At 51.9% G+C, this 25,258-nt stretch overlaps 11 protein-coding genes across 11 annotated transcripts; 7 read left to right on the forward strand and 4 right to left on the reverse strand.

Annotated features, from left to right (window-relative positions):
* Positions 1-271: 271 nt before the first annotated feature.
* On the reverse strand, positions 272-1,901 carry ALT_3755 (serine incorporator domain-containing protein; the record flags this gene model as incomplete). The annotated part of the gene is made up of 4 exons (XM_089599629.1): positions 272-988; positions 1,048-1,669; positions 1,718-1,797; positions 1,851-1,901. 4 exons carry the CDS (start codon positions 1,899-1,901, stop codon positions 272-274), a joined length of 1,470 nt encoding a protein of 489 aa, XP_089455967.1.
* An 820-nt stretch (positions 1,902-2,721) lies between these two features.
* ALT_3756 (uncharacterized protein) lies at positions 2,722-4,611 on the forward strand (the record flags this gene model as incomplete). Its single annotated transcript, XM_033556313.2, has 7 exons — positions 2,722-2,754; positions 2,817-2,949; positions 3,012-3,116; positions 3,179-3,806; positions 3,877-3,892; positions 3,943-4,060; positions 4,124-4,611. The coding sequence occupies 7 exons, from the start codon at positions 2,722-2,724 to the stop codon at positions 4,609-4,611; spliced, it is 1,521 nt and encodes a 506-aa protein (XP_033412204.2).
* A 1,201-nt stretch (positions 4,612-5,812) lies between these two features.
* ALT_3757 (putative GATA transcription factor (AreB)) lies at positions 5,813-6,856 on the reverse strand (the record flags this gene model as incomplete). The annotated part of the gene is made up of 2 exons (XM_033556312.2): positions 5,813-6,529; positions 6,626-6,856. The coding sequence occupies 2 exons, from the start codon at positions 6,854-6,856 to the stop codon at positions 5,813-5,815; spliced, it is 948 nt and encodes a 315-aa protein (XP_033412203.2).
* A 2,939-nt stretch (positions 6,857-9,795) lies between these two features.
* Positions 9,796-12,193, forward strand: ALT_3758 (1-phosphatidylinositol 4-kinase LSB6; the record flags this gene model as incomplete). Its single annotated transcript, XM_033556311.2, has 2 exons — positions 9,796-11,289; positions 11,342-12,193. 2 exons carry the CDS (start codon positions 9,796-9,798, stop codon positions 12,191-12,193), a joined length of 2,346 nt encoding a protein of 781 aa, XP_033412202.1.
* Positions 12,194-13,071: 878 nt separating this feature from the next.
* Positions 13,072-16,674, forward strand: ALT_3759 (uncharacterized protein; the record flags this gene model as incomplete). The annotated part of the gene is made up of 1 exon (XM_089599630.1): positions 13,072-16,674. The coding sequence occupies one exon, from the start codon at positions 13,072-13,074 to the stop codon at positions 16,672-16,674; it is 3,603 nt and encodes a 1,200-aa protein (XP_089455968.1).
* Positions 16,675-17,142: 468 nt separating this feature from the next.
* ALT_3760 (med21 domain-containing protein) lies at positions 17,143-17,832 on the reverse strand (the record flags this gene model as incomplete). Its single annotated transcript, XM_033556309.2, has 2 exons — positions 17,143-17,724; positions 17,791-17,832. 2 exons carry the CDS (start codon positions 17,830-17,832, stop codon positions 17,143-17,145), a joined length of 624 nt encoding a protein of 207 aa, XP_033412200.2.
* Positions 17,833-18,032: 200 nt separating this feature from the next.
* On the forward strand, positions 18,033-18,965 carry ALT_3761 (uncharacterized protein C824.03c, mitochondrial; the record flags this gene model as incomplete). Its single annotated transcript, XM_033556308.2, has 1 exon — positions 18,033-18,965. One exon carries the CDS (start codon positions 18,033-18,035, stop codon positions 18,963-18,965), a length of 933 nt encoding a protein of 310 aa, XP_033412199.2.
* A 226-nt stretch (positions 18,966-19,191) lies between these two features.
* On the reverse strand, positions 19,192-19,895 carry ALT_3762 (kinetochore Spc24 family protein; the record flags this gene model as incomplete). The annotated part of the gene is made up of 3 exons (XM_033556307.2): positions 19,192-19,369; positions 19,423-19,820; positions 19,869-19,895. The coding sequence occupies 3 exons, from the start codon at positions 19,893-19,895 to the stop codon at positions 19,192-19,194; spliced, it is 603 nt and encodes a 200-aa protein (XP_033412198.1).
* A 318-nt stretch (positions 19,896-20,213) lies between these two features.
* Positions 20,214-20,853, forward strand: ALT_3763 (mitochondrial fission 1 protein; the record flags this gene model as incomplete). The annotated part of the gene is made up of 4 exons (XM_033556306.2): positions 20,214-20,232; positions 20,303-20,321; positions 20,377-20,470; positions 20,521-20,853. The coding sequence occupies 4 exons, from the start codon at positions 20,214-20,216 to the stop codon at positions 20,851-20,853; spliced, it is 465 nt and encodes a 154-aa protein (XP_033412197.1).
* Positions 20,854-21,482: 629 nt separating this feature from the next.
* ALT_3764 (putative RING finger domain protein) lies at positions 21,483-23,016 on the forward strand (the record flags this gene model as incomplete). Its single annotated transcript, XM_033556305.2, has 4 exons — positions 21,483-21,608; positions 21,668-22,200; positions 22,256-22,684; positions 22,734-23,016. 4 exons carry the CDS (start codon positions 21,483-21,485, stop codon positions 23,014-23,016), a joined length of 1,371 nt encoding a protein of 456 aa, XP_033412196.2.
* Positions 23,017-23,498: 482 nt separating this feature from the next.
* On the forward strand, positions 23,499-25,221 carry ALT_3765 (amidohydrolase; the record flags this gene model as incomplete). Its single annotated transcript, XM_033556304.2, has 2 exons — positions 23,499-23,707; positions 23,796-25,221. The coding sequence occupies 2 exons, from the start codon at positions 23,499-23,501 to the stop codon at positions 25,219-25,221; spliced, it is 1,635 nt and encodes a 544-aa protein (XP_033412195.2).
* Positions 25,222-25,258: the final 37 nt, after the last annotated feature.

Raw genomic sequence — 25,258 nt, forward strand, 5'->3', positions numbered from 1 at the left:
GTTATCAGTGGCTGATAAGCTTTATCAATGTTTCCCTACACGGTCTGTCCATGCGACTATAGAGATTCCAAGTTTGACTACAGAGGTCATCTGACAAACTGATCATCTGACTATTCTCTTCTTGCATCTTAACGCTCGAAGATGATCAACAAGGAAGCAATTCCTATACATATAATGCAAAACGAGTGAAATGAGGGTGCACCACTGCTCAGACGCCAAACTCCCAAACAAAATCATCCAATCAGTGAATGAGGAAGCAACGCCCTCCAACTTAATAGATATCGAAACGATCGGGCAGAAGGACGGGGGCAATCAAGGTCCACAGGTAGATCGCATAGCACACCCAAGCGCTGATGATCTTCACCCAGCTAGCCCAGTACGTTCTGCCCACAGGCGCAAAGTCCTCTGTGGTCTCAGGATCCAGACGCTGGGTCAATAGGGTAGCTACCCAAGTCGTAGCCAGGAAAAATATAATGTGGAAAAGAGAGTAGTTGTATTGCGTCGAGCCCCTCTCGTCATCCTGGGTATTATACTCATCGGACTCATCGTCACTCTCGTCCAATGCACTAGCCGGCAAACTACCGCTCTCCACAGCAGCACGAAGAGCCTCAGCACGCATCTCACGGCGACTGGGCTGCTGAGTGACGAGACCATGTTCGTTGTCGTCAGTTTTCAACTGCGCGTACTGGCCATGGGCGGCTTGAGACCCTAACATAAGGCTTTGGGTGGCGGCACGGGTCGTGGTATATGCGATAGTCGCCATGGTGACGATGGCACCCACAACGACGGTGGCCGTTCGTGTGCCTCTGGCGCGGATCAGAGGGTTGCATTGGCGGTCATCAGGCTCCATCGAAACGGCAGACATGGTCAAGTACGTGCAATAAACCGTCACCATTGCCGCTTGCGCCAACCCGGCCCGAGGATTATGTTCCTGCACCACAGGTTGAACGGATACAACCGAGATGATGAGAAAGACGATGAGGTTGATCTGTGAAGTCATGAGCTGAGGTTATAGTAGTCTTCTGGTTCGTCTGGGGGGATACTCACCGTAATAGCTGCTTGATTCATAGAGCAGTGTTTCTTAGCGAAGAACACATACATCAGGACGGTCATCGCAATCGATGCAATGTACATGCCGAGCGTTGAGCCGATGAGCAGTCCGCGCCACAGCCGAGAATCATTGTCCTCAATCTTCTGCAGGCAGAGTTCAGCCCACGAATGCGCCAAATCCACCAGAAGAATGAGTCCAAGAAGGAGGAAGAGCATCGCACAGAAGAAAGCGATGTAGTGACCGTATACGAGGAAGAAAGACTCCGGGATGAAGAACGACGTCACGACGAGGGCAATCCATAAGATGATCTTCGGGCCCCAGAAACCATTTTGTAGAACAGCCCGGCCATTTCTGGACGATTTCACGCCAAGCAACATAAAAGCGAGAATGAGATGGAAGAGGCCGAGACCGAAGTTGATACGATGAACCGCCACCCAACCATGACACTCTTTCCCGTCGCACCGTATTTCCATGTAATCAAGCGTCATATGCTCCAACTTCTTCAGCGCCCATGGTGTGAGCATTATCCAGGAAACGATCGAGTTGATCAAGAGAATGAATGCATAAGCGATTCTTGTCATCATACTGTTTGATTCGGCGACAAGCGTTAGCGACTCGCTGACTTCTCCGCAGTCTTTTGAACCGAGTTCAACACAGGATTATTACCTATTCTGAAACTTTCCGCAAGCACTGCAAACCGCCGAACATGTTGCGGCTCCACAACACGAAGTTGCGACAGTGATGAGCTACTCCAGGTGTCAGTGTACCTATCTGAACGACTCCGCCAGTGACGACGTACCGTACTGGCGCTGGGGATAGCCAGCAGAGGCAAGGATAATAGAGCTCCCATGTTGTCGTAACCTTTGAGACTGTATTAGGTGTCCCAAATCGAATATGACCTTCAAACCGAAGGATAAGATGAAGGGGTGCGATACAGCTCGAGGTGGCTGCGATCAGGCGGCTGGAATTGGAGAGAGATGGCCGCTATCGTCATATTGCGCATCAGGTGACCCGCCTTTCCCGCTGGTTGCCTGAGGCCACATGGAGTCATGTGATAGTACACGTAAGCTCAGGTTATCGGAGATAACGATTAGACGTTCTGACGACAGCCATACCTAGATTGGTAGGTAGTAGTCAAGTGTTCACACTTCCGGCCACTCGACCTTGTCTCCAGACTCAAAACTGTTCCGCTCATTATTATCATTTTCATCATCTCTCCTTTGGTTACTTCCTTTGTCCCTAGTTTAATTGTCTAATCACACTTACCAGACAGTCACTGGTATGAACTCGCTCTGGTTTGTCTGTTGACTATAGATCTTTCTTGGCGATTGCCCTCCGACTCCTATCCATATCGCAGGCTGTCCCTTGACATCTGTGACGTGGTAGATATCTGCTCCTTACTTCTACAGAAATCATCTGGAGGCCTCCTTTCAAAAGCCCATGTTTTAAGAGTCGAGATTCGACAGACAGTGCGCGAATTGATAGCTATGACGGGCTCAGTGCATCAGTCAAGGCGGATAATATCCGTTATCGCTGGGACACTCGCTGCACTTGCCTGCGGCACTAATGTATGATCCATCCGTCACAAGCATCATCGTAGAGTATATGCCAATTGCTGAGTTCTCGAACAGTATGCATACTCCGCATGGGAACCTCAATTCGCGGATCGGATGAAGCTCTCATCAACGGAGAGTAACTTCATTGTAAGCAATCCCGCCTGCATTCTACTCAGCTCATAAAACAACAAATCTCACTCCTTTCGCAGGGTGCCGCAGGTAACCTGGGCATGTATGCGTCAGGAATCCCTTTGGGGTTATTAACAGACGCTCGGGGACCACGGCTTACGACAATCTTGGGTGCCATCACACTCGGCGTTGGGTATTACCCAATCTATCAAGGTACGAATTACGATTTTCGTTCAGTGCTGACTTTAAGACTGATGTATCATTCTTGAAAACAGCATATGTGCATGGGGAAGGGTCGCTGGGTGTGGCAATGCTGTCGTTTTTCTCTTTTCTCACTGGCTTTGGAAGCTGTTCGTCCTTTTCTGCATCTATTAAGACAGGTATGTATAAAGAACAAGCATGGTCAATTGTGGTACTGATGCTGAAAAATCACGGAAAACAGCGGCTTCCAATTTTCCTGATCATCGAGGCACAGCAACTGCGTTTCCCCTGGCTGCATTTGGCCTGAGCGCCTTCTTCTGGTCCACCGTGTCTGCGATTATCTTCAAGGACGACACGGGCAAATTCCTTCTTCTCTTGGCCCTAGGAACCTTCTTATTAAACCTTGTCGCTATACCATTCCTCCGTATCCTGCCACCCCATGGCCCATACCAGCCTTTGTCGCACCTGGGGGACACCATCGTCGAATCCCGGCCGTTGCGTACTACTAGGTCCACTGAACTACGATCTTCTTATCAAGAAGTCTATGATGAAGCAGGTACGCAAAGTTCTAGTGTGTTTGAATCACAGCCCCACAGGCACGCTCGATCTCCCTCACACGCCTCGAATTCCCACCACCATCATGTCAATAGCCTCGACTCCGACGAGACATCTTCCTTGGTGTCTAAACCGATCTCGAGGCTGTCTCGAGATGCCCTGGATGGATTTCGCGCAGATGAAGACCTGCCCCATGTGACTCTCGACTCACCTCACCCAGACGTTAGAGGCTTAGCGATGCTGCCGAAAGTAGAGTTCTGGCAACTCTTCCTCACAATGGCGCTTCTTTCTGGAATTGGATTAATGACAATCAAGTTGGTTCCCTTTCCCAGCCTAATTTTTCCGACCTTCTTAAGCGGAATACTAATCCTACATTTTTATTAGTAATATTGGCAACAGTGTAAGGTACCTCGTGCTACTGTCCATGGGTTTTTCTCTAATGCCTCGTAGACCAAAGCTCTCTGGCAACATTACGATGACAGTGCGAGCTCCCAGTTCATTCATCAGCGACAGGTTATGCATGTTTCCATCTTATCCTTTGGCAACTTCATTGGCCGGCTCTTGAGTGGTATGTCCCCGGTCATTCTGTCCATAGAATTAGTGCGAGACTATATTTTAACCTTATCTGCAGGCATCGGGTCCGACATGCTAGTCAGAAAATTGAACATGTCCCGATTTTGGTGCTTGTTCATTTCTGCAACGGTCTTCACGGGAACTCAACTTGCGGGAGCCGCAATCTCGAACCCTAATCAGTTGGTTGTAGTTTCGGGGTGCACCGGCGTTGCATACGGATTCCTTTTCGGTGTCTTCCCTTCGTTGGTAGCTCATACGTTCGGAATCGGAGGTCTCTCTCAGAACTGGGGTGTGATGACCCTTGCACCAGTTCTTAGCGGTAACCTTTTCAACCTAATCTACGGCAGCATCTATGATAAGCACTCGATTGTCGCCCCCGATGGCGAGCGAGACTGCCAGGACGGGTTGGCCTGTTACCAAGGTGCTTATTACATGACTTTCTTCTCTGGCGTTGCCGGAATCGTCGTGTGCCTGTGGAGTATCTGGCGAGAGTACCAGATTCACCAAGCTTTTCACAGAAAGGTCGAACATGACCGTCTCGCTTGATAGCCTGCAAAAATTGAAGCAGGCCGACATTTCTCTTGAGCGATGTCCAAGCCTCGCATGACGTCGCACGTATTACCCTTCCTGACATTCTCTAATCCTTTTACTTTATAATTCTGTGATGACTTTCTGGGCGGTTATATAGACGGTGAGGCTTAGAGCGCATCTGGTTTACATCCTTCCCTTCATTTGTCTGCTTCGTTTCGGCCCGATTTCTGCCACCATTACTCGCTCCATACCATTTCCCCTTTCTGAACAGGTTTCAGATACCGTCGCAAATCAATGTACATACGCCTCGGATCGTTCCTTAACTACTACCCATTTCCCAATGGATATCGAAATATAGACAAAAGGAGTAAGAACTGTGGATAGATCGTATATTTACCCGGACCGCCCACATCGTAACTGATCAAGGAGACGTTTTCGTCAACTTATTAGAAAAAGAAATATCGAAGAACTAATAGTACACTGGAAGAAGAAAAATAGCAAACATGGAAGAAGTCATCAATCGCCAAAGCTGGAGGTCTTCGGCATTTCGGCTACCCAAAAAAGACAGTCAGATTCCTTGAACAGGGAAAAGCAAGAGCGAAAAAACGAGGGAACATGGAGGGGAAAGGCGATGAACGCAGGCCACGGACCGTATCATCCCTGCTTTCGCTTTGGCGAGGATGAAAGCGAAACGAGGGAATCGAATACCGTGCCTGCACTCCTGCCCCGACCATTTCCTCTAGCCGTCTCACTCTTTTCGACTTATGCCTGATCCTCCCTTAGGCGACGGAGAGACAAGGCTCTGGGAATATAAATCAACAAATTGATTGCGGTGGGAATAATTAGCAGACAGAGTAGTGTTCGCGATTCGCTCCTTTTTTCCTTTCCCTTTTAGGGAAGTTGAATTTTTCAAGCATCGTTCGCTCCGCGAAGTGCTTTTTTTACCTTTTAAGATCCGGGTGGGAGGTCGTCCTCGACAAAAAAGTCAGACAGACCTCCCGAAGAACGAGCCGAGAAATAGACAACGAGGAAGTGGATGGATAACACAGATATTAGGTTAATCCGACTTATATCCAGCCAATGACATACTCGTAAAGGGTATCAAGAAAGTTCAGGGAAGTCTGAGGGTGCAGCAAGACGGGGGGTACTTTTAATGTTCTGAGGCGTTGCAAAGGTCGGTGCCACTCTTTCCACGAATGGTTGACCAGTCCCTGGATTATATGCTCTTCGGCGACTTCGTTGGCGATGCGGACGACTGTTCTACCATGTCGGACAACCTTATTTTTTTGGACAGGGGTTCGCCGGGGCTGTCGTTGTTCGCCGAACTGTTCAAGTTGGCCTGGTCGGCTAACTGCCGCTCAAGGTCACTCACGCGTCTTTTGAGCTCTTCTTCTCGACGCTGCGCTTCTTCGAGAGACCGACGAAGACGCGCTTCCGAATCGCGGACGATCATCTCGGACCGGCGCGCGGTCGCGTCGCTCTGTTCGAGCTCCGCAACGCGGCCCCGAAAAAGCCCATTGATGAGTTCCAATTCGCTCACGCGCGTTTTCAATGATGCATTTGCTGCAAGGAGTCCCTCGTATGTCTGCGGCGCATCGGCATGACGGTCTACCGCTGCCGCGGAGGTCGATGTGGGAGACGGTTGATGCAGCTGAAGGGAGGTGATGCCATTGGGCGGATTCAGAGTATGGTCGGCGAGTGTGACGCTGTCGAACATGTGCTGGGGCGCAATGTTCGAGGTGTGTTGATGTTGCTGTTGTTGCAAGGCAGAAACTCCGGGAGTGTCAGTCCGGGACACTGGTGAATTGGACCGATCCGAATGGCCCGGCGACGTCTTTCGCGATGCGCGACGATAACCCTGCGACCCCAGAGGTGGTGTGCCGTCTTCGGACCTCGATGTCGGAAGACCATTCGCATCTACAGCACTGCTTGACTGAAGGAACACGATGTTAGAATTCAGCAACCCTTATCTGCACAAAGCCGGGGTACGATGGCGAGATAAGAAAAAATTTTAGTCATCAAGACTCACCTTACGCTTAGGGCCTTGACCGGCGGTCTTGACTCTATTGCGACTCTTAATCACATCAGTCTTTAGGCTTATCGGACGAGGGCGGCCATGCAACTTGAGAAACAAGCCACAAGCGTTGCAAAGGACCGAGCCGAGTTCATCTCTTCGCCAGAGCGGCGTGGTCGAGGTACCACAATTCTGGCAGACAGGCTGTAATTGGGGGCGCTTCTGGTCAGTCAAGGTTGTCGCCATAATTTTGCGAGATCGCAATAATTGAGAGAAAGTGGCTGAGGAAGGAGAGAATGGGTGGGAGTGAAGCGCCTGATAGTGGATGGATTGGGAGGGAAGATGTGCGATGATGGGTTGATAAGATCGGGAGAGATTTGGTGATAAGAAACTGGCAAAAGCGGGTGGTGTTCGGGTGCTGCAATGCCAAGACCGCAGATAACAGAGAGTGACAAAATCAGCAGGGAAAAAAAAGGGCTGAGAGAAGCAATAATGACACGCAGATAAGGCCGAATCCACACATGCGATAAGAAAAAACACTCTGTCGATAGTAATTATTATAATTGAATTGACTGCTTATTCACTTACTGGATTATTGCCTTGTCCACCAGTCATGGCTGCGGGGGAAGAAGTTGCGTAAGTCATGTTGGCCATGGGTAACTTTGCATCGCTGTTGGAGGCACTAAGCATGTAAGATCTTGTCAGCAAAGATAACCAAACTGCCTGTGATAATGGACCTGCGACCTTCCCTTTTTGATCGGGGATAGACGCAGGACTGATTTGCAAGAGAAGAAAATTTACAAAGTGTGTTAACCGTAGAGGAAAGTGAAATCAATGAGAGATCCAACTTCCAGTACTACAATATCCTTGTTTTGTCCAAGAGAGGGCCCGAAGGCGACTTTATCGCACGATACCGGGAAAGGTGTACATACCGCAGATTAGATGTTGGAGCAGACGCGACTGAAGCCAGCGCAGAGAGACCCGGAAGAGAAGGACCAAGAGAGTTGGGACCTGGGAAACTGCTCCCAATTCCGTTGTAGGTGTCGAGGCTATAGTTTGATTGCTCTAAGCAGTACAGATCAGCCCCGATATCGACCAATTGTGAAAATCTCGGCGACGCACCCGCTATAGCATCCGCTCCCGGTTGCTGAGACGTAGATTGATCGTCAATGGAAGTGGTACGGTTGTAGCTGGCAAGATCGTGGGTCTGGGGAGCAGGCGGAGACGAAGGATGGAGGGCTGGGTCGATGGGCGACGCCCGGAAAAGAATTGAAGCCACCGTGTAGGGAGTATTAAAGATTTGCTATAAATTCGGTCTTTGTCAACCGAATTGAGATGATGGAGGCAGGGAAAGAGGAGATCGGGTGTGCTGGTCGGTTGTATGCGTCGTATCGGAGAGTTCTCGTGCCAGTAACGCAGGGAGTCCAGCCTCGTCGAGAAAGGGGAATGGATGAGGTGGAATGTCTTTCAGTGCCTCGGAGAAGCAGAGATTATACAAAGAAGAATTATCAGATGAACTCGTAGCTTTTCCTGATTTCGTAAACAGGAAAAGGTCAGGGAGTGAAAAGCTCTCAGATGAGAGTGTCCCAAGATACACCGGAGGAGGAGGACTGCGAAGGAGAGACAGGCAAAAGAGCGACGACAATTACCATAAAAGGATCCGTGAAAGCACAATTGGAATTGGAAGGAATATGGTATGAGGACAAGAATAGAGGACCTTTTACAGAAAAGAGTTACACGAGACGGAGGAAACCCTGAGAAGAAGTTCGTAGTATTATCGGACCTGCTATCTATCTAGACTATCGCGCGTTTCGGAGACTATCGATTATTTATCGCAATCGCTTGTCGGGACGGTTGCTTGGCAGTATAGATCTTTAACTATTTGGCTTTATTGTAAAGCCATCATTAATGGTATTCGTCTGCGCCCTCTGGGTTTTCGTCCAGACCAATATACTGTTTAGTGTGTTCGGTATGTCTAAGCCTAGGTTTAGTATACTTCAGTCAGATCATGGATGTGCGATGGACGGCTTGGAAAGGCACTTCTTACACCGAAAAGCATTAGAGCTATTGCTCATCGACGCAACATGCAGGGCATGCCAACGTAGGATAAGAAGCGAGGACCCAGATGGTAGCGATATTGTTATTCATGCCCCTGCGTCCCCCTTCCTCCCACATGTTTGCAGGAGCGCAAAATCTCATTCGAAACTATGCGTACGCGCGAGCAATGAGCTACATTGAAATCCCTTGATCATTCCTCGAGATGCAGAATGAATGGCTTCGGCTTTGACCCTGACATGGTCGCGAAATGTAAGAATGGACTGATAGGCCAAAGATGTCCGGTTGATAGAAGGTGCCTCGAGCTTGAAGCATTATTAAGGTATCGAGGCAGCATACTCTATCCTCTGTGTCACGGCTCACGGCATGCTTCAATCGCACATACGATCCTTTCCCCACTTCGAGCGACTTCAAGACACGTCCTTCCGCCTCAGAAGTCAACAAACTTGAGATTGACCAATCGTTCTTGTTAAGGTCATGAGTAGATAGCATTTGGACCCCTTGTCTCTGCTCACTTCAGCGTGCAGGAAACTGAAACGCTGGCTGGAAATGTAGCGTGGGCTGTACTACACAGTGATACTGAGTGCGATATCACCTCAGTCTCCAGGTCTCAATCCAATACTTGTCATCAATATTATCATCTAGAGGGGTATCTGCGGTAGAAATCGAAGTGACTGACTAGTTACTTTTGTTATATCCTAGCTTAACTGCCGACCGGTTGTCTCTAATTTCAGGGGCTTTGTTTAAGCTCTTCTGCAAGTGGAGCCACACGGGATAGACTTGTGGCGGTGCAGTACTGTAATTTTATTTTAGCTGTGGCTGACTCAGGCTGGACTGGTCCCTGATTTGTAACCATACGGTAAAAACCATTTGTTCATCCAATGGATCATGACGGCGGTGATCGAACGAGACTAAGTCCAGGTAACCCTTTTCTTCCTTCAACTGCATCAGTAGAGTTACTAATGCCTTGAGTGTCTTTGCTCTTGTCTTTCTTTCTTCATTCTCGTCTTTTCTATTCTCTTTTTCTATTCTTCTAGACTTTCGTGTTTCTTTTTCCTCCTCGCCTTTCTGCTTCAGATGAGCCCAACGCCGTTCGCCTCCCGGGCTTGCTGAGACAATCTACATCCATCATGCCTAAAAATCGTCCCGCGACGTCCGGTTATGCCCGTCTTGCTCAGGAGGAAGAAGATAGAGCGAACGATGCATACTATTATTCGGAAGATGAAGATGACTTGCACGGTCCTTCCAGTACGATATCGCAATCCGCCCCACGATATGCCCCGATCTCCACTCGAGCCCAGATGGCTCCTGCCTTCTCTTCGCCACCAGGACACCGAAGGAGATCGAGTGGACACTACCACCGTGGGCGTCGAAACTCTGGTGTCGACATTAAGGCCATCAATGCGCGTCTCGAACGTTGGGCCGAGGACTTTGCTTCGAAATTCAAGATCAACAGATTCAAAGGGAAGACACTGGAAGAAGAGAAACTCGAGATCTACCATTCTGTTTTCCAACCACCAGATGGCGTTAGGCCGATTTCCGCTGAAGCTCTCGAGTCGGAGGAAGTTGAACGGGCGCAGCGACAAGCACGAGAGGAATTCGAGGCCGTTGTTGAAAGTGTCCGTACCGCCATTGAGTTGGGGGTGCATCCCCGAATGATATCTCAGGGTAGCTCGGGAAGTTATTTCGCTCGCAACAGTGAAGGGAAGGTTGTAGGCGTCTTCAAGCCCAAGGATGAGGAGCCTTACGCATCTCGCAATCCGAAATGGACCAAGTGGCTACACAGGAACTTATTCCCGTGCTTCTTTGGCCGTGCGTGCTTGATTCCTAATCTTTCATATGTCTCAGAGGCTGCAGCATATGTCCTCGACTCTCGATTACGCACCAACCTCGTTCCATACACCGATATCGTATATCTATCCTCGAAATCCTTCTTCTACGACTTCTGGGATCGAAGAAAAGCTTGGATGGGCAAGAAACCGCTTCCTCCCAAGGCTGGTAGCTTCCAGGTTTTCTTGAAGGGTTATAAGGATGCGAACCTCTTTCTGCGCGATCATCCCTGGCCAGACCAGACCAACACTGGGTTTCGTGCCGAGGACGCTCCAAAGCGTAAGAAGCGACCTTGGAGCGAGGCTTGTCGCCCGTCGGGGATACACTCGGACGATGAAGACGAGGACGATGAAAACAATTATGCACCTTCTCCAGCGCCGCGGGACGAGAGTGGGGAGCGGCGATTCTACTGGACTGAACAGCTGAAGCAGTCCTTCAGAGAGGAATTGGAGAAACTGGTTATTTTGGACTATATCATGCGCAATACCGATCGTGGGTTGGACAATTGGATGATCAAAATCGACTGGAAGACAGAGGACGTGTCCATTGTTGCCGAGCCGCCCAAGTCCAACGGGACACAACAGGACGATGATGACGAGCACATGCCTCCAGCTCGTCCTGTTTCCACCAGTCCTGAGAGGACTGGCACTGCATCCTATCCGTATAGACGGCACGAGACTATGGTCGCAGTGAGTCGCACCGGAACACCGCTCAATTCAACGGAGCCACAGGCGACTATTCAGATCGGGGCTATCGACAACAGTCTGTCGTGGCCGTGGAAGCATCCGGATGCCGTAAGTTATTCTCTTCCCCAATTCTCAGATAAGATTTGCTAATTTGACACAGTGGCGAAGCTTCCCTTTTGGCTGGCTGTTCCTTCCCGTTTCTCTAATCGGCCAACCCTTCTCTCAGAAGACCAGGGACCATTTCTTACCACTTTTAACATCCACGGCCTGGTGGAGTGGGACGCAGATGGCGCTTCGGCGTGTCTTCTCGCAAGACGCCGATTTCAAGGAGAGCATGTTTGCAAGGCAGATTGCAGTCATGAAGGGACAAGCCTGGAATGTTGTTGAAACTTTGAAGCATCCGGATCATGGCCCCTTGGAACTGACGAGAAGGACTAGAGTCTGCGTATGGGATGATTTGGTAGATGTTCCGGTCGCTATCCCCCTTCGTGGACAATCATCCACCGATGCTCAAAAGCGCAAAATGAGGCGCTATGACAGTTACGACAAACATGACGATTACGATCCAGACAATGAGGAAATGGATATTGGCGCTGCCATGTCCCTGCCGTCGCAACCACAACACGACCTTTTGGGCCTTCATTCCCCTCCGAGTGAGCTTCCGAACCCGAATCGATTCGAGCTTTCGCGCAGCCGAGAGCATGAGGAGGAGCCCACGCGGGATGGTAGCCCCGTCACACTGGGCCGTGACAGTGTTGATGGTCTTGGTCTTGGCAGAGACACGGATCGGAATTGGGCTCCTCTGCCTCCTAGATCCGACCACAAACGTCATCGCAAACAGAGCTCCATGTCAAGTGCGCATGGTCAAGCGCAATTTGTCTGGGGCAGTGACGACCTTGAAGGCGACCTCGGCTATGCAGCTGCTGAGGGTATGGAAGGGAACCAGCGCAAGGTCATTGTCGAGCGGTTAGAAGCTGTGAAGAGCAAAAACCCCGTCTTTACTTGGTGCTAACCGTGAACCAACTTTTTCTCTTTACGCTAAACACCCTTCCTCCTTGACTTTGTCCTTCCGGGAAATCCTTCGCTTTCGAATCTCTCCTTACCCCCATTACTTCCCTTCCTTCTTCTTCTTCTTCTGTTTAGACCTAAACCACCTCCATCATCACTTTTACATTACTTTCTCTCCCAATTAGCGTTGCTTTTCTTGGCAATATGGCATGAGATGTCCTTTGTGCTGCAAGAGGCAGCATTGGCCCGGGAGAAATCTTTGTTGTTGTATATAGAATTGTGCCGGCTCCTCGGATAATACTCCTGTTTTGAGGATATGGTCGGATGTGTACGTGACAGGCAATGTAGCATATAATGAAACTAATATTAGCATGATACCAATAATTCAACCCGTTTCCATGCTAAGCAGTATTTTCTAGGTGTCCGTGGGGTGAAGTGACGGTGAGCTGCAGGTGAGGCTGCTTTGATAAGCCCTCTCTTATCGGCGCCTTGGCATTCGCGATATGCGATCGAGGCAGGCAGAAACACCCAGTATGAGTGAGGTCATGGCCTACCATTGCTCAGGATCCTTCTGCTTCTGCTTTCTCTTCGGATAGAGTTTCTCGACAATCTGAGAAGTCAGTCAGCTATGGGTGGATACTGACAAGGCTCTTGTCGGGCTTCTTTCCCTGCCTTGCTAACGCTTTTGCCTCTCTCATTCTCCACAAGTCATATGCCCTTTCTATCCCCTCTTCGCATACGCGCTTCGCAACCTGTATCTGTCTCTATGCTCACCAACCCTCCTGGAATCTTCTCTCTCGCACTGGACTTGGCTCGCGTAGTCAGAACGATCTGCCCGCCCGTTTGAGAGGTCGGATACCCGCATAGGCGGAAGAGAGGACGATGGCGTCTCACGCCGCCATGCTCCTGGATCCCAAGGCCTACAGAAAACAACTTCAGAAGAATGGTAACGACCCAGAGATTTTATATGCATCGCCAGATGCCCACATAAGCGCGCAGAATGAAGCGCCTGATGAACCCTTGTTTTTCTTCCCATCATCAAGCCGATGCCCCTCACCACCAGAGGACCCCGAGTACTTGGACCCAAATGACTTACTCGTCGACGGAACAGGCCAGCAAAATACCAGCGCGTCACCGCGTAGTGCCCCCTCGACCGCCGCGCCGGCCGGGACAGTTTCCGCTGCACATCAGCTTCTCAACCCACAGCGCCGCCAGCGCTCAGCCAAGGCCAGCCCGAAATCGAAGTCGAGGTTGCAGACGGAGTTGGTCCGGTCGCGAGAAGAGAGCAGTGCGAGCTCGTCGCCACACCGACCAGCCAGGAATGTGCCTGCGCCGGAGATTGAGTTTACGAGCGCACAGTCCGAGGACGATAATGACTGGAAACGGAACTCGGATCACCTTGATAGTGACGTTGAAGCGCGCCACGCCAGTCTCATCGAGGATATGTACGGTGTGGAGAAACGAGTTCATCAGCCTTACAAGAAGATCAAAAGGGAGAATGATGAGGAAGCACCGAAGATGGTCAAGAATGGGCCGATTACGATCACCGGGGACACCGAGTTGGGCAAGTATATGAAGGAGGACAAGGGGAAGTCTGATTTTTCCTCTCCGGCTACACCAAGTGTGGTTGATCTGACCATCGGTGAGAAAGAATCCTACGAAACTGAGATTATCGATAATTCTATGCTGACAGTGTCATGCACAGACTCCGCTGGTGCTACTAATGACGACGACGACTTGCAGGTCACCGGCTCGAACAACCTCAGTGTCCAGCGGGTATGTTATGGAAAGCTGGACAATGCGATGATACAAGCGCAAATCGTGCCCAAACCTGCTGCCCAAAATATCTTTGGCGACTCGGCGCACGATTGGCCTTCCATAAAGCTGAGCGTACATAGGCACCCAGATCGAAGCAGCTCCAGAATTGATGTTTCGGACCCGCATGGGAAAGTCTTTGGTGCAGTTGACGCGAAGACTGCAGCCGTGATTGTCCCATTGCTTGACTCTCCGGCTCTCAAGGTTGACATGACAGCGCGATTAGACGTTCGCAGACGGCTGCCGGGTGAAATGCCATGGGGCCCCTGCTCTGCTCTCTACAGAGCGTCGATCAACCTCTACGGTCTCAGGAAAGATGCTGAGCTGGTTGGTAAGCACCTCGGGCAGCACAATGTTTGGCTTGGGACGCCGTTCTCTGTAGAACAAGGAGTACCAGTCTTCAATCCGCATGCTGAGCGGCGGCGAGCTCAGGCGGCCTCCTTTTTGCCATCAATAGCTGCGAGGGGCCGTACGGGTGTCAGCTATGAAGTTCGCACCGCGGAAGAGGTCAACGATGCAGTCATGAAGATGTTCGATCAGCTTCAGAGCGCGCAGAATATTCCGGAAATGGAGGCCCCGGACTCGGTGTCGACCCCTCTCCTCCGCCATCAAAAGCAAGCTCTGTGGTTCATGACTGAGAAAGAGAAGCCACGCAAGTTTGGTCCCAAAGAGGAGGATAACAATTCCCTTTGGAGGATAGAGTATCGCGCAAATGGGGTCAAGCGGTATCGTGAAATCATCAGTGGCACTGTCCTTGACGAAGAGCCGCCTCAGAGCTTGGGAGGCTTATTAGCAGATGTGATGGGTCTCGGAAAGACTTTAAGCATTCTTTCGCTCGTTGTTTCCTCTTTGGCCCAGGCTCATGAATGGGCGAGGAAAATACCGGAGCCGGACCTTGTGCAAAGCCTACCTGGTATTCGCAACTGCAAGACCACTCTGTTAGTCGTTCCTCTCAGTACTGTCAACAACTGGGTTTCGCAGATCAAAGAGCATTTGAAGGAAAACGCCATCTCATACTACGTGTTCCACGGCTCCTCCAGGACCAACGATGTGGACGAACTGTCAAGCTACGACGTGGTAATCACAACCTACAGCATTGTGCTATCCGAACTGTCTCAGAGAGGATCCAAGCGAGGCGTAAGTCCTTTGACGAAGATGAATTTGTTTCGTATTGTTTTGGACGAAGCGCACACAATCCGAGAGCAAAGTGCTGCCCAGACGCAGGCAATATTCAAGCTAAACGCTCAGCGCCGCTGGTCCGTGACCGGTACTCCAATCCAGAACCGCCTTGAAGATCTTCTCTCCGTTACCAAATTCCTTGGATTGTTCCCCTACGATGATCGTGCCCGATTTGGCATGCATATTCTTAGTCGATTCAAGACAGGGGACGCGACAGTTCTCACAAGCTTGCGTGTGCTCGTTGACTCCTTTACTCTACGCCGGGTCAAGGATAAGATTGACATTCCTCCTCGACACGACAAGATCATCACGCTCGAGTTCTCCGAAAAGGAGAAGCAGCTTCATGAATTCTTCCGGAAGGAGTCAAATGTCATGATGAGGGTGATTGCAGGAGAGGACAAGACGAAGATGAAAGGACGAATGTACCATCATATTCTCAAAGCAATGATGATTCTGCGACAAATCAGCGCACACGGCAAAGAGCTTCTCGACAGCGATGATCGCCAGCGGATCAAAGGCATCAGCGTGCAGGACGCAATTGATCTCGAAGAAGGAACGGGCGAATCTGCCGGTGTGATTGACAGGAAGGCGTACGAGATGTTCAACCTGATGCAGGAATCGTCGGCCGATGCATGTGCCATGTGTGGCAAGCGCTTGGAAGAGCCCGGATCGGACACTGGCGTGACGGATCGGAAAGCCCCAATGGCGATAGTGCTACCATGCTTTGACGTCGTCTGTCCCGACTGCTTCTCCGGGTGGAAACAAGCTTTTGATGGTCAAGTTGAACCTACGAATACAATAAAATGCCAGGTTTGTGACGGTTGGATTCCTGTTTCGTATTCGACCATCACTGTCGAAGGACTTGAGGAGTACTTGACGGAGCACGAACAAGCAAAGCAGAGCCGAAGGCAATCCAAAACCCTTGGCGAGTATGAAGGGCCACATACGAAGACCAAGGCGCTTTTGGCTCATCTCGCCGAATCTGCGGAGGAGAGCAAGAGGCTAAATGCGGAGCCCCCAATCAAGAGCGTGGTATTCTCGGCTTGGACCTCTCATCTTGACTTGATCGAGATTGCATTGAAAGATCGTGGCATGACCGGATTCACCCGTTTAGACGGAACTATGTCGCTTGCAGCTCGTAACCGAGCTCTAGAGGACTTCCATACCAACGAGGACACCACTATTTTGCTAGCCACAATCGGTGCTGGTGGTGTCGGATTGAACTTGACTTCTGCTTCGAAGGTGTATATCATGGAACCTCAGTATAATCCTGCAGCTGTGGCCCAGGCAATCGATCGGGTGCACCGGCTGGGCCAAACCCGCGAAGTGACCACAGTCCAATTTATCATGAAGGGGAGTATAGAGGAGAAGATCTTCGAGCTTGCCAAGAAGAAGCAGCAGTTGGCAGACATGAGCATGAATCGAGGCAAGCTTGACAAGAAAGACGTTCAGGAGCAGCGGATGAGAGAATATAGAAGTCTCTTCAAATGATCAGCCTTTGTGATTTGCCGTGGCTTTCTCTTTTTCTGCCCCAATTTATCTTCACTCGGACAGCATGGAGGGATGGATTTTGATACCCGAACCTTTGACTTTGGCGTTTGACGGTTTCCCTGCGCTTCGTTTCATATTTCCTTTTCTGCGGTCTTTCAGTTTTGCGTCTACGCCGTGGAAAGGAAGCTACACACCATTCTGCAGACGCATAGACGCGTCCTCTTGAGGGAAGGACGCTACACAAGACGGCTGGACGCGAGTCCACATTTTCATGGTAATGGTCATTTTTCTTATAGTGCTATACACTGGACGGACGTGCGCGGGATCATAAAGACATGCATTTTTGATATGCTAGCATTTAATCATACATCTTATCATAACGATAGTGGTAAACCTTTTGAAATGACGTATTGAGCGCTCCAGATAGATTGTCTGTCCAGCGTGGAAGAGGCCACCGAAAGCAAGACATCAAGAATATCTCTCAAGTAGCTCCCGATCTCCGTATATCCCCGTCTCAACCGCCCTCAGCACATTCTCCAGCGTCCTCCTCAACTTCTTCAACTCCCTCATCTTCAATTCCCGCTCCTCCTCGACCGCCCTCAACTCCCCCTCCAACTCCCGGATCCGCTTCTGCTGCTCCGCCTCAGAGCTATCAATCCCCGGCAATACCGATATCAAATACTCAATCTGCTGCTCTTTGATGATAAGATCCCGCGCCAGCTCCCGCTGCCGACTCGCAAACGTCCGCGGGCTGTCTGGCGCCGGCAGGTTCGGGTCCGCCCCTGCGCCTGCTGCTGGGCCAGGCGTCTGCCCACCGTCGCCTACACTTGTGCCTGCGCCTGCGGCGCCATGCGCGGGATTCTGGGCGGGAGGGGAGGCCTGGGACTGGGCGGGAACCGGTGCGCCGGCGGGGACTGGAGGCGCGGTGGAGTTCTTGGGGATTTTGGCGAGGGCTGGAGCGGCGTCTGGGATGTCCGGGGGTGGGATAGCGGGGGAGTTGTCGTGGTAGGTGCTTAGGTAGCCTATTGTGGCGTAGAACTGGGTTGCGAGCTGTTGAGGTGAGGGTTAGCTTGGTGGTTTGGAGGGTGGGGGTTTGGGGTTGGATGGGTGAGGTACCTGGTCTAGGCAGGTTTGGAGTTGGGTTAGGATGTCGGCCATTTTGTGGTTGAGACGTGGTTGTGTGAGGTGTAGGTAGGAAAGTAAAGCCCTCTCAGCGAGGTCTGTTGATGCAGGGCGAGATTGAGAAGATAGTTGGAGAAAATGAGCAAGATGCGGAGAAGCCAAAGCGGTGATGCGGTCAGAAGTAGAACGGAGATGGTTTTCCTCTAGCTTCACCACCCACCGTCGGATGGCTTGATATGAATCGGATCCATCTTCTCACCAGACTCCTCCGGCGCAATTTCTCAGCCAGTCCAGTCCATCGCCAGCTTGACCCCTTCACTCGCCGGCTTTTCAAGCTCCCTTCTCCTCCCCCCTCGCCATCGCAACACCATAATGACCTGGCATCCTTCCTCGCCTACGCAGAGCGGATCTCTCTCCCAGCGACAAGCACAACCTACATAGGCACACACTACGAATACACAGTTCAGCAAACCCTCCGGCGCTTCGCCTTCTCCCTCCACCGAGTCGGCGGCCGCGACGATGCAGGCATCGACCTCATAGGCACCTGGCACCTCCCGCAACACGAACACCCGCTGCGCGTCTTCGTGCAATGCAAGTCCCTCAAGACAAAGCTGGGGCCAAATCTCGTTCGGGAGCTTGAGGGAACGTTCCGCCAGTCGCCTGTGGGATGGCGCACGGGGACGAAGATTGGAGTTCTGGTTGGCCCTCGTGAGGCGACCAAGGGGGTTCGGGATGCGATGGCGCGAAGTGCGCATCCGCTTCTGTGGATGATGGTCGAACGGGGTGGGGAGCTGCAGCAGGCGCTGTGGAATGGTTGCGCTGAGGCGCTGGGTTTGGGTGCGTTGGGGGTGGAGATGGTGTATGGGGGTGCGTCGGGCAAGAGGATCAGTTTGACCTGGGATGGGTCTGAATTGCCTTCTATGGATCAGGTCGAGGATCTAATGACGCAACGGCAGGATGAGTGGCTACGACTATGGGATGCGGACTCTGAGATGTCCGCGGCGCGTAGAGGAGAGTTATTGGATCTTGTTCAGCAGCTGTATCCTGATGAGAAGCCGCTCTTGTTCGGAGCTGGTACGTGCACTACTTTGGCCGAGGCAGATAGGACCAAGGTCCTGCAGCAGCTGAGCAACAGGCTACAAACGCCTGCGGAGGATTGTGGAAGTTGAGCATGACCTCAAATCTGACGGTCTAGTCACTGGCTGCGGCTTAAAATCATAAGAACAGAATATCGGATTGACGAGTAACACGAATCCCTGGGTATATCAAAAGACAAAGGCAAAATGCAGAGACAAAAATCACAAGCGCCCGCGTCATCATATCCCACAACTGGAAAATTGTACGCCTCAGGTCCACCTGGGAGGGAATCCAAACGCCATAACCAAATCGCACAATTCAACCTTGCATGGTTGACCAGAAGTAATTGGCGTAAAAGAAGCGCGAGAATTTGGGGTCCATATTAACCACATGGACGTCTCCCTTGCGACTGTTGCGAATAACAGCCTTGCCAAAGTTCCCGGCCTCGTCCGCCTCGATATCAATGCCCAAAGACCGGTAGATCTTGAGACGAAGTCTGTCGCATAATCAGTCAGAAGTCTCCAGTAAAAACAGAGAAGCACCACCCACATAGTCGCATCGTCGGCCTCCCTCTCTCTCCGCGTAGCTTCATCGCCCTCGAGCCCCTGCGCTTCCAACTCGGCCAGTCGCTCCTTGAGCATCTCTAGCTCGCCTTCCAGCCTCTCGCTCTCAATCTCCAGCTCGGTTGCGGCCTTGGCGATCCTGAATTTCTTCGTGTCGAGTTCAACCATCTGCGCAGCGTGCTTTGCCGAGTCGTGTGCGGACACGGCCTCCTCATGTTGCGCGGTCAAGGCGTGCAGGTTGCGAGAGAGTTTACGGAGCGCCGACTCGGCATCGCGCATGCGGAGCTCGCGAGATTGTTGTAATGTAGATAGGGAGTCATTGATGCGGGTGACGGCTTGTTTGTCTGGGTGGATATTGAAGTTGCCGATGGTGTGGTGGATGAGCTGTGTTTGTCAGTCTTAGTCCAGAGAGAAACATATTCCAAAACATACTGTCGCGGGATCCTCGTCGAGCAACATTTTGTATGATGGAGAAACGCCACAGACGGTCGTTCTGTTCTCTGAATTGTCTTGATGTAATACCAGAGGGCGATGGACTGTTGATGGATCCCGTTGGGGGAGCAACAGCCACAACGCCACACGTGTGCTGACACAGCCACATGTTGGTGGGTGACGAAACATTGTGATGGCCTGCTTGATGGAGATGACTAGACTAGATGCTTCTTCACCTAGTCAAAGATAATCTCTCAGTTGAGATTCCTGATCTGCTGTTATATCCATCTATCCATATCCTTTACTATAACTCGGTCTAACACTCACGGATATCACCGCACCACGATGGGGTCCAACCTACCATGTATGTCTTGTCCAGGCTACCATCATTTTGCTCGGAAGTATATCGAAACTGACCACCATCGCTTCCTTAGATGCTGCGGACGCTGAAAGGTTAGCATTATCCGGCTCTCGAAAGCTGTGCTCTCACTAAATTACATGTTTCCAGTCCGTTGAAACCAGCAGAGCTCCAAGTCTTGCGGGCCCAGTACGAGAAGGAGGGTGACTATGTTGGAATCCAGACGAAATTCAACTACGCATGGGTATGCCGGAGCTACTATTTTCCTCTCTGGTCAACCGACTGACAAGATAGGGCTTGATCAAATCCCACGCTCGGGCGGATCAACAAGAGGGTGTCCGTCTTCTATCAGAAATCTTCCGCGCATCCCCAGAGCGACGACGTGAATGTCTCTACTACTTGGCTTTGGGGAACTACAAGCTCGGAAACTACGGTGAAGCCCGGCGCTACAATGATCTGCTCCTTGAGAAGGAGCCGGGGAACCTGCAGGCCGCCAGCCTCGGCTCGCTGATCGATGACAAGGTCTCCAAAGAGGGTTTGATGGGCATCGCGATCGTGGGTGGGCTGGCTCTTGCGGCCGGAGTAGTAGGCGGTCTTGTCTTCAAGGGTGCCGCAAAGAGACGATGAACGGGTTGGCTCTTGGTTTTGAAAGTCGTGTATATATATCATGGTTCTCCTACTCTTTTGTCCGGGCTTTATTTAGCATATGAGGCGTTTGTCTGTTGTTTGAGCGCAGGACCACTGGGATACTTTTTAATCCTTCGAGAGATGCTGGATGAATTATGTGTACAGTGCTGTCTGTTGTCTGTGTTGGTACCTGAATCCAAGCCGATAATCAAGTGTCTAGAATGTGGCTGGCTGGGGGAATGTGAGGCTGTTAGTCCGCCACTCGGTGAATCAGCAGTCAACGTCATCCGCCGCCGGACATCGGCCTGTTTGTTCGTCTGACGTGCTCCACTTACTCTTCTTTCCCCGGCCTGATCTATTGCATTCCTTTGCATTCATTTGCTCTTCTTTTATTATCCTTTACTATCAGGTCATTCTCATGGAGATAATGCATAGCTTCACTTGGTGAAGAAAGCAACACGCTGCTGTCAATATGTTTCTGGATGATTCAGAGATCCTAAGGAATAAGACACGCGAGCTTCCAACTGTCTGACCTTCCGGTACTCTTTCATCGTTTCTACTTCCTTACATAGTTACTTCCTCGGATTCTTCTCAACATCTGTCAGACTTTTCTTCCTTCTCATAACGTTATGGACAACGTTGCTATGGCCGATGCGGGGGACCGCATGTTCTGTCATGCCTGTGGTGGAGTTTGGCTGAAAAACGCTGCTAATGGGTTGGACTGTCCCCATTGTCAGTCTGACTTTACAGAGATTGTACGCACCTCTGCTGCTTGCTCTCTGTCTCGAATCTCTGCTAATGCCCTGGATATCAGATTGAAATCCCGCCCGATACAGAAGACCCCTCCTCTCGACCCACGAATGACTCACCACCCCGCGAAGAGAATAATCGACCCAACGTCAACCCTTGGGCCGATCACAACCCTTGGGCAAATGAAGAGGACTATGGAGGAGACGGCAACGCATGGCGGCCAGGGTTCTCACGTCGTACATATAGGTCCCCCGATGGCCGGTTTACTTTCACAACCACCACCACCACTTTAGGTGGTGGCAACTTCCGCATTGGACGATCTATGGACCAGAGACAAATGCCGATAGACCCGTTGCTGCCGGTGGTGCGCAGCTTGGATACTATTTTCCACGGGTTGGCCGACACCTACCGGCAAGGCCAGAATCAGAATCAAAACCAAAACCAAAATCGGAACGCCCCAGGTCAGGGAAATGAGACGGACGCCGATGAACATCGTGTGCGGAGCGAATCGCCCGAATTCCGTGCAACCGGCAGGCTATTTGCGCGAGATGCGGATGGTCCGCAGCCCATGGCACCGCCTTTGGGCACCCTAGGGGAGTACGTAGCCATTTTCATTTAGTCGTTTATTGTCCATAGCTGACTTGCTTGATAGTATCCTCGAACTGTTTCGCGCCGACTTTGGGGGCGGTATGGAAGGTGGAGGAGTGCGTGTGATGACTGGTCCGAATCCTCTGGCCATGCTTTCGACTCTACTGAATTTTGATCGACACGGAGATGCGGTGTACTCGCAGGAGGAACTGGACCGGGTTATTTCGCAGTTGATCGACCAGAACATCAACCGAACAGGGGCTCCCCCGGCTCCGCAAAGCGCTATTCAGGCCCTGCCGAAGAAAAAGGTTGATGAGGAGATGCTAGGCAGCGATGGCAAAGCAGAGTGCTCGATTTGCATGGAGCAAGTCGAATTAGGCACGGAGGTCACCGTCTTACATTGCAAACACTGGTTTCATTATCCCTGCATTGAAGCCTGGTTAAGCCAACATAACACATGTCCGCATTGTCGCAGGGGGATCGATATCCCACAGTACGTATTTTTCAAAGGGTTGTCAATAGTGACACTGACCGATTCACAGAGCTGAAGGAACCAGGCAAGATCCTGTTGTCATTAACGACAGCCCTGAACCTACATCTCCCGAGCGCCGTCGTAGTAGTGGTCCAGCTCAGCATAGCGGACAGGCCCCTCCCACATGGGGTGAGCATCCGTCGTGGAACATTTCAGAGTCAAATGAGCATAATCGAGGACAATCCGGTCACGACGAAGGTAACGAACATTATCAAGGACAATCCGGTCACAATGGAGGTAGCGGCAACGGAGGGTTTGCCGGGTGGGTTAGGAGTCATTTTGGGGGCAGCTAATCGCTCATTCATGAAGCATCCGACTTTGGGTTGGGTCAGTCGTTTATAAGCTACGGCTCCCAGGTACATTGCGTCTGACTGATGATTATTTTTCTTATTCTTATCCTGGGCTTGAGTAGCATAGCATGGAATGAACCCATGCATTGATGTAAATAACGAATCCAGAATTGCTGAATATATCCTCAGCACCATCCAATACCACAGGAATGTCTAGTGTGAGCAGCGACTCCAGCATCAGTCTCATTCAATCCCAGTTTATCATTCAACTGAGCACAGTAGTGAACTGAACAATTCAACCCTTGAATCAGGTTTATCTCAAAACATATTCTCCACAAGACGGAGCTCCACTGTCCCCGCCCCCGCCACGCCTTGTGAAAGACATAAGCTTGGACATAGCTCCTAGTAGACTATATATAGAGCTCTCTTTCTTTCAGCCCTTTCTTTCCTTTGTCATTGTCATTATCACCGTCATCCCACACAAGATGAAAACTGTCTTCACCAATGGCCTCATCGTCCGAGGCAACGGGAGCTCGCAATCTGAGCCCGTCCTGGGCTGCATGGTCGTCGAGGACGACAAAATAGCATACATAGGCGCTGAAAACGACGAACCCGTCGCACAAGCAAAGCAAGCACTAGGTGTTGAGATTGTAGACTTGCAAAGGCGAACCGTCATCCCAGGGTTCATTGATGGGTATGTGCCCCGTTCATTCTCACCTATTCTCAACTATTATAAGATGCTATGCTACGCTTCGCTCTGCTCGCAACTAACAAGAGACAAGACACATGCACCTCCTCCTCTTCGGCGCGGGACTCTCCAAAATCGATCTCGGACACTGCAAATCCCTCGCCGACATCCGCTCAACCATCAAGACGGCCGCCGCGCAGCGCCCGCACGCCCCGCGTCTCTTCTGCAGCGGGTGGATGCACTCCATGACAGACGGCCAGGCACTAGCCAGCATGCTCGACGACCTCGACCCGCGGCCTATCTTCATCGACTCGAAAGACCTACACAGCGCGTGGTGCAACACCGCCGCGCTGCGCGAGCTCGGCGTCGCGGACACGCCAGACCCCGCGGGCGGGATCATCCACCGCGGGGAAGACGGCACGCCGAGCGGGCTACTCTCCGAGGCGGCGGCGGTGAATATCGTGTGGCCGCATGTGGCGCGGGTCGCGACGGCGGAGGAGAAGATGGGCTTTGTGCGGAGTGCGGTGCGCGCGTACAATGCGGCGGGGTATACGGGGGTGGTGGAGATGGCGACGGACGAGAACGTGTGGGGGACGATGCTGGCGCTGCGACAGACAGAACAGGTGTCGCTGCGGCTGGCGGCGCATTGGATCATTACCCCCGCGACGACGGTGGAAGCGTGTCTGGCGCAGGTGGACCGCGCGATCGAGCTGCATGCGATGTATAATGCGACCTCGTCGCCGGATTTCCGCATCGCGGGGATCAAGGTCATTTGCGATGGGGTGGTGGATGCGTGCACGGCTGCGCTGCTGCAGCCGTATGCTGCAGCCGCGCAAGCTGGCGAGGGTCAAGTGAACTGCGAGCCGCTGTGGCCGGCGGATATGTTGCGGGCCGTAGTGGCCAAGGCGGACGCAGCGGGCCTGCAATGCGCGCTGCATGCGATCGGCGACGCGACGGTGCGGCTGGCGATCGATACGCTGGCGGCGGTGGGCTCGCCCGGCCGGCGGCATCGCATCGAGCATCTGGAGCTGACGGCGCCTGAGGACGCGGCGCGGCTGGGCCAGCTGGGGATCACGGCCTCAGTGCAGCCGGTGCATGCGGACCCGGCGATCCTGCGTGCGTGGCCGCGGCTGCTGGGCGAGGAGCGGTGCGCGCGTGCGTTTGCGTATGCCGAGTTTGCGGCCCACCGTGCGCCGCTGGCGATTGGGACGGACTCGCCGACGGCGCCGCATCTGCCGCTGAGGAATCTGTATACAGCGACGACGCGGCGGTCAGCGCGCGAGCCGGATTCAACGGTAACAGTAAACCCGCAGTTCAAGCTGTCGCTGCTGCAGGCGGTTTCGGCGGCGACGGCCGGGTCGGCGTACTCGTGCTTTGCGGATGGGTTTACGGGGAGTCTGGAGGTCGGGAAGAAGGCGGATTTTGCGGTCGTGGAGATGGAGTGGGAGGCCGAGAAGCTGCTCGAGGCGTCGGTGTGCGAGACATACTTTGATGGACGGAGGGTGTACAGCCGTTCCTAGGTAGTTCCTGACGCAGCACTTCATGTAGATATACCTA

Source organism: Aspergillus lentulus, assembly GCF_001445615.1.
Source record: "Aspergillus lentulus DNA, contig: Alt08, strain: IFM 54703, whole genome shotgun sequence".
In the NCBI taxonomy this organism is placed as follows: Eukaryota; Fungi; Ascomycota; class Eurotiomycetes; order Eurotiales; family Aspergillaceae; genus Aspergillus; species Aspergillus lentulus.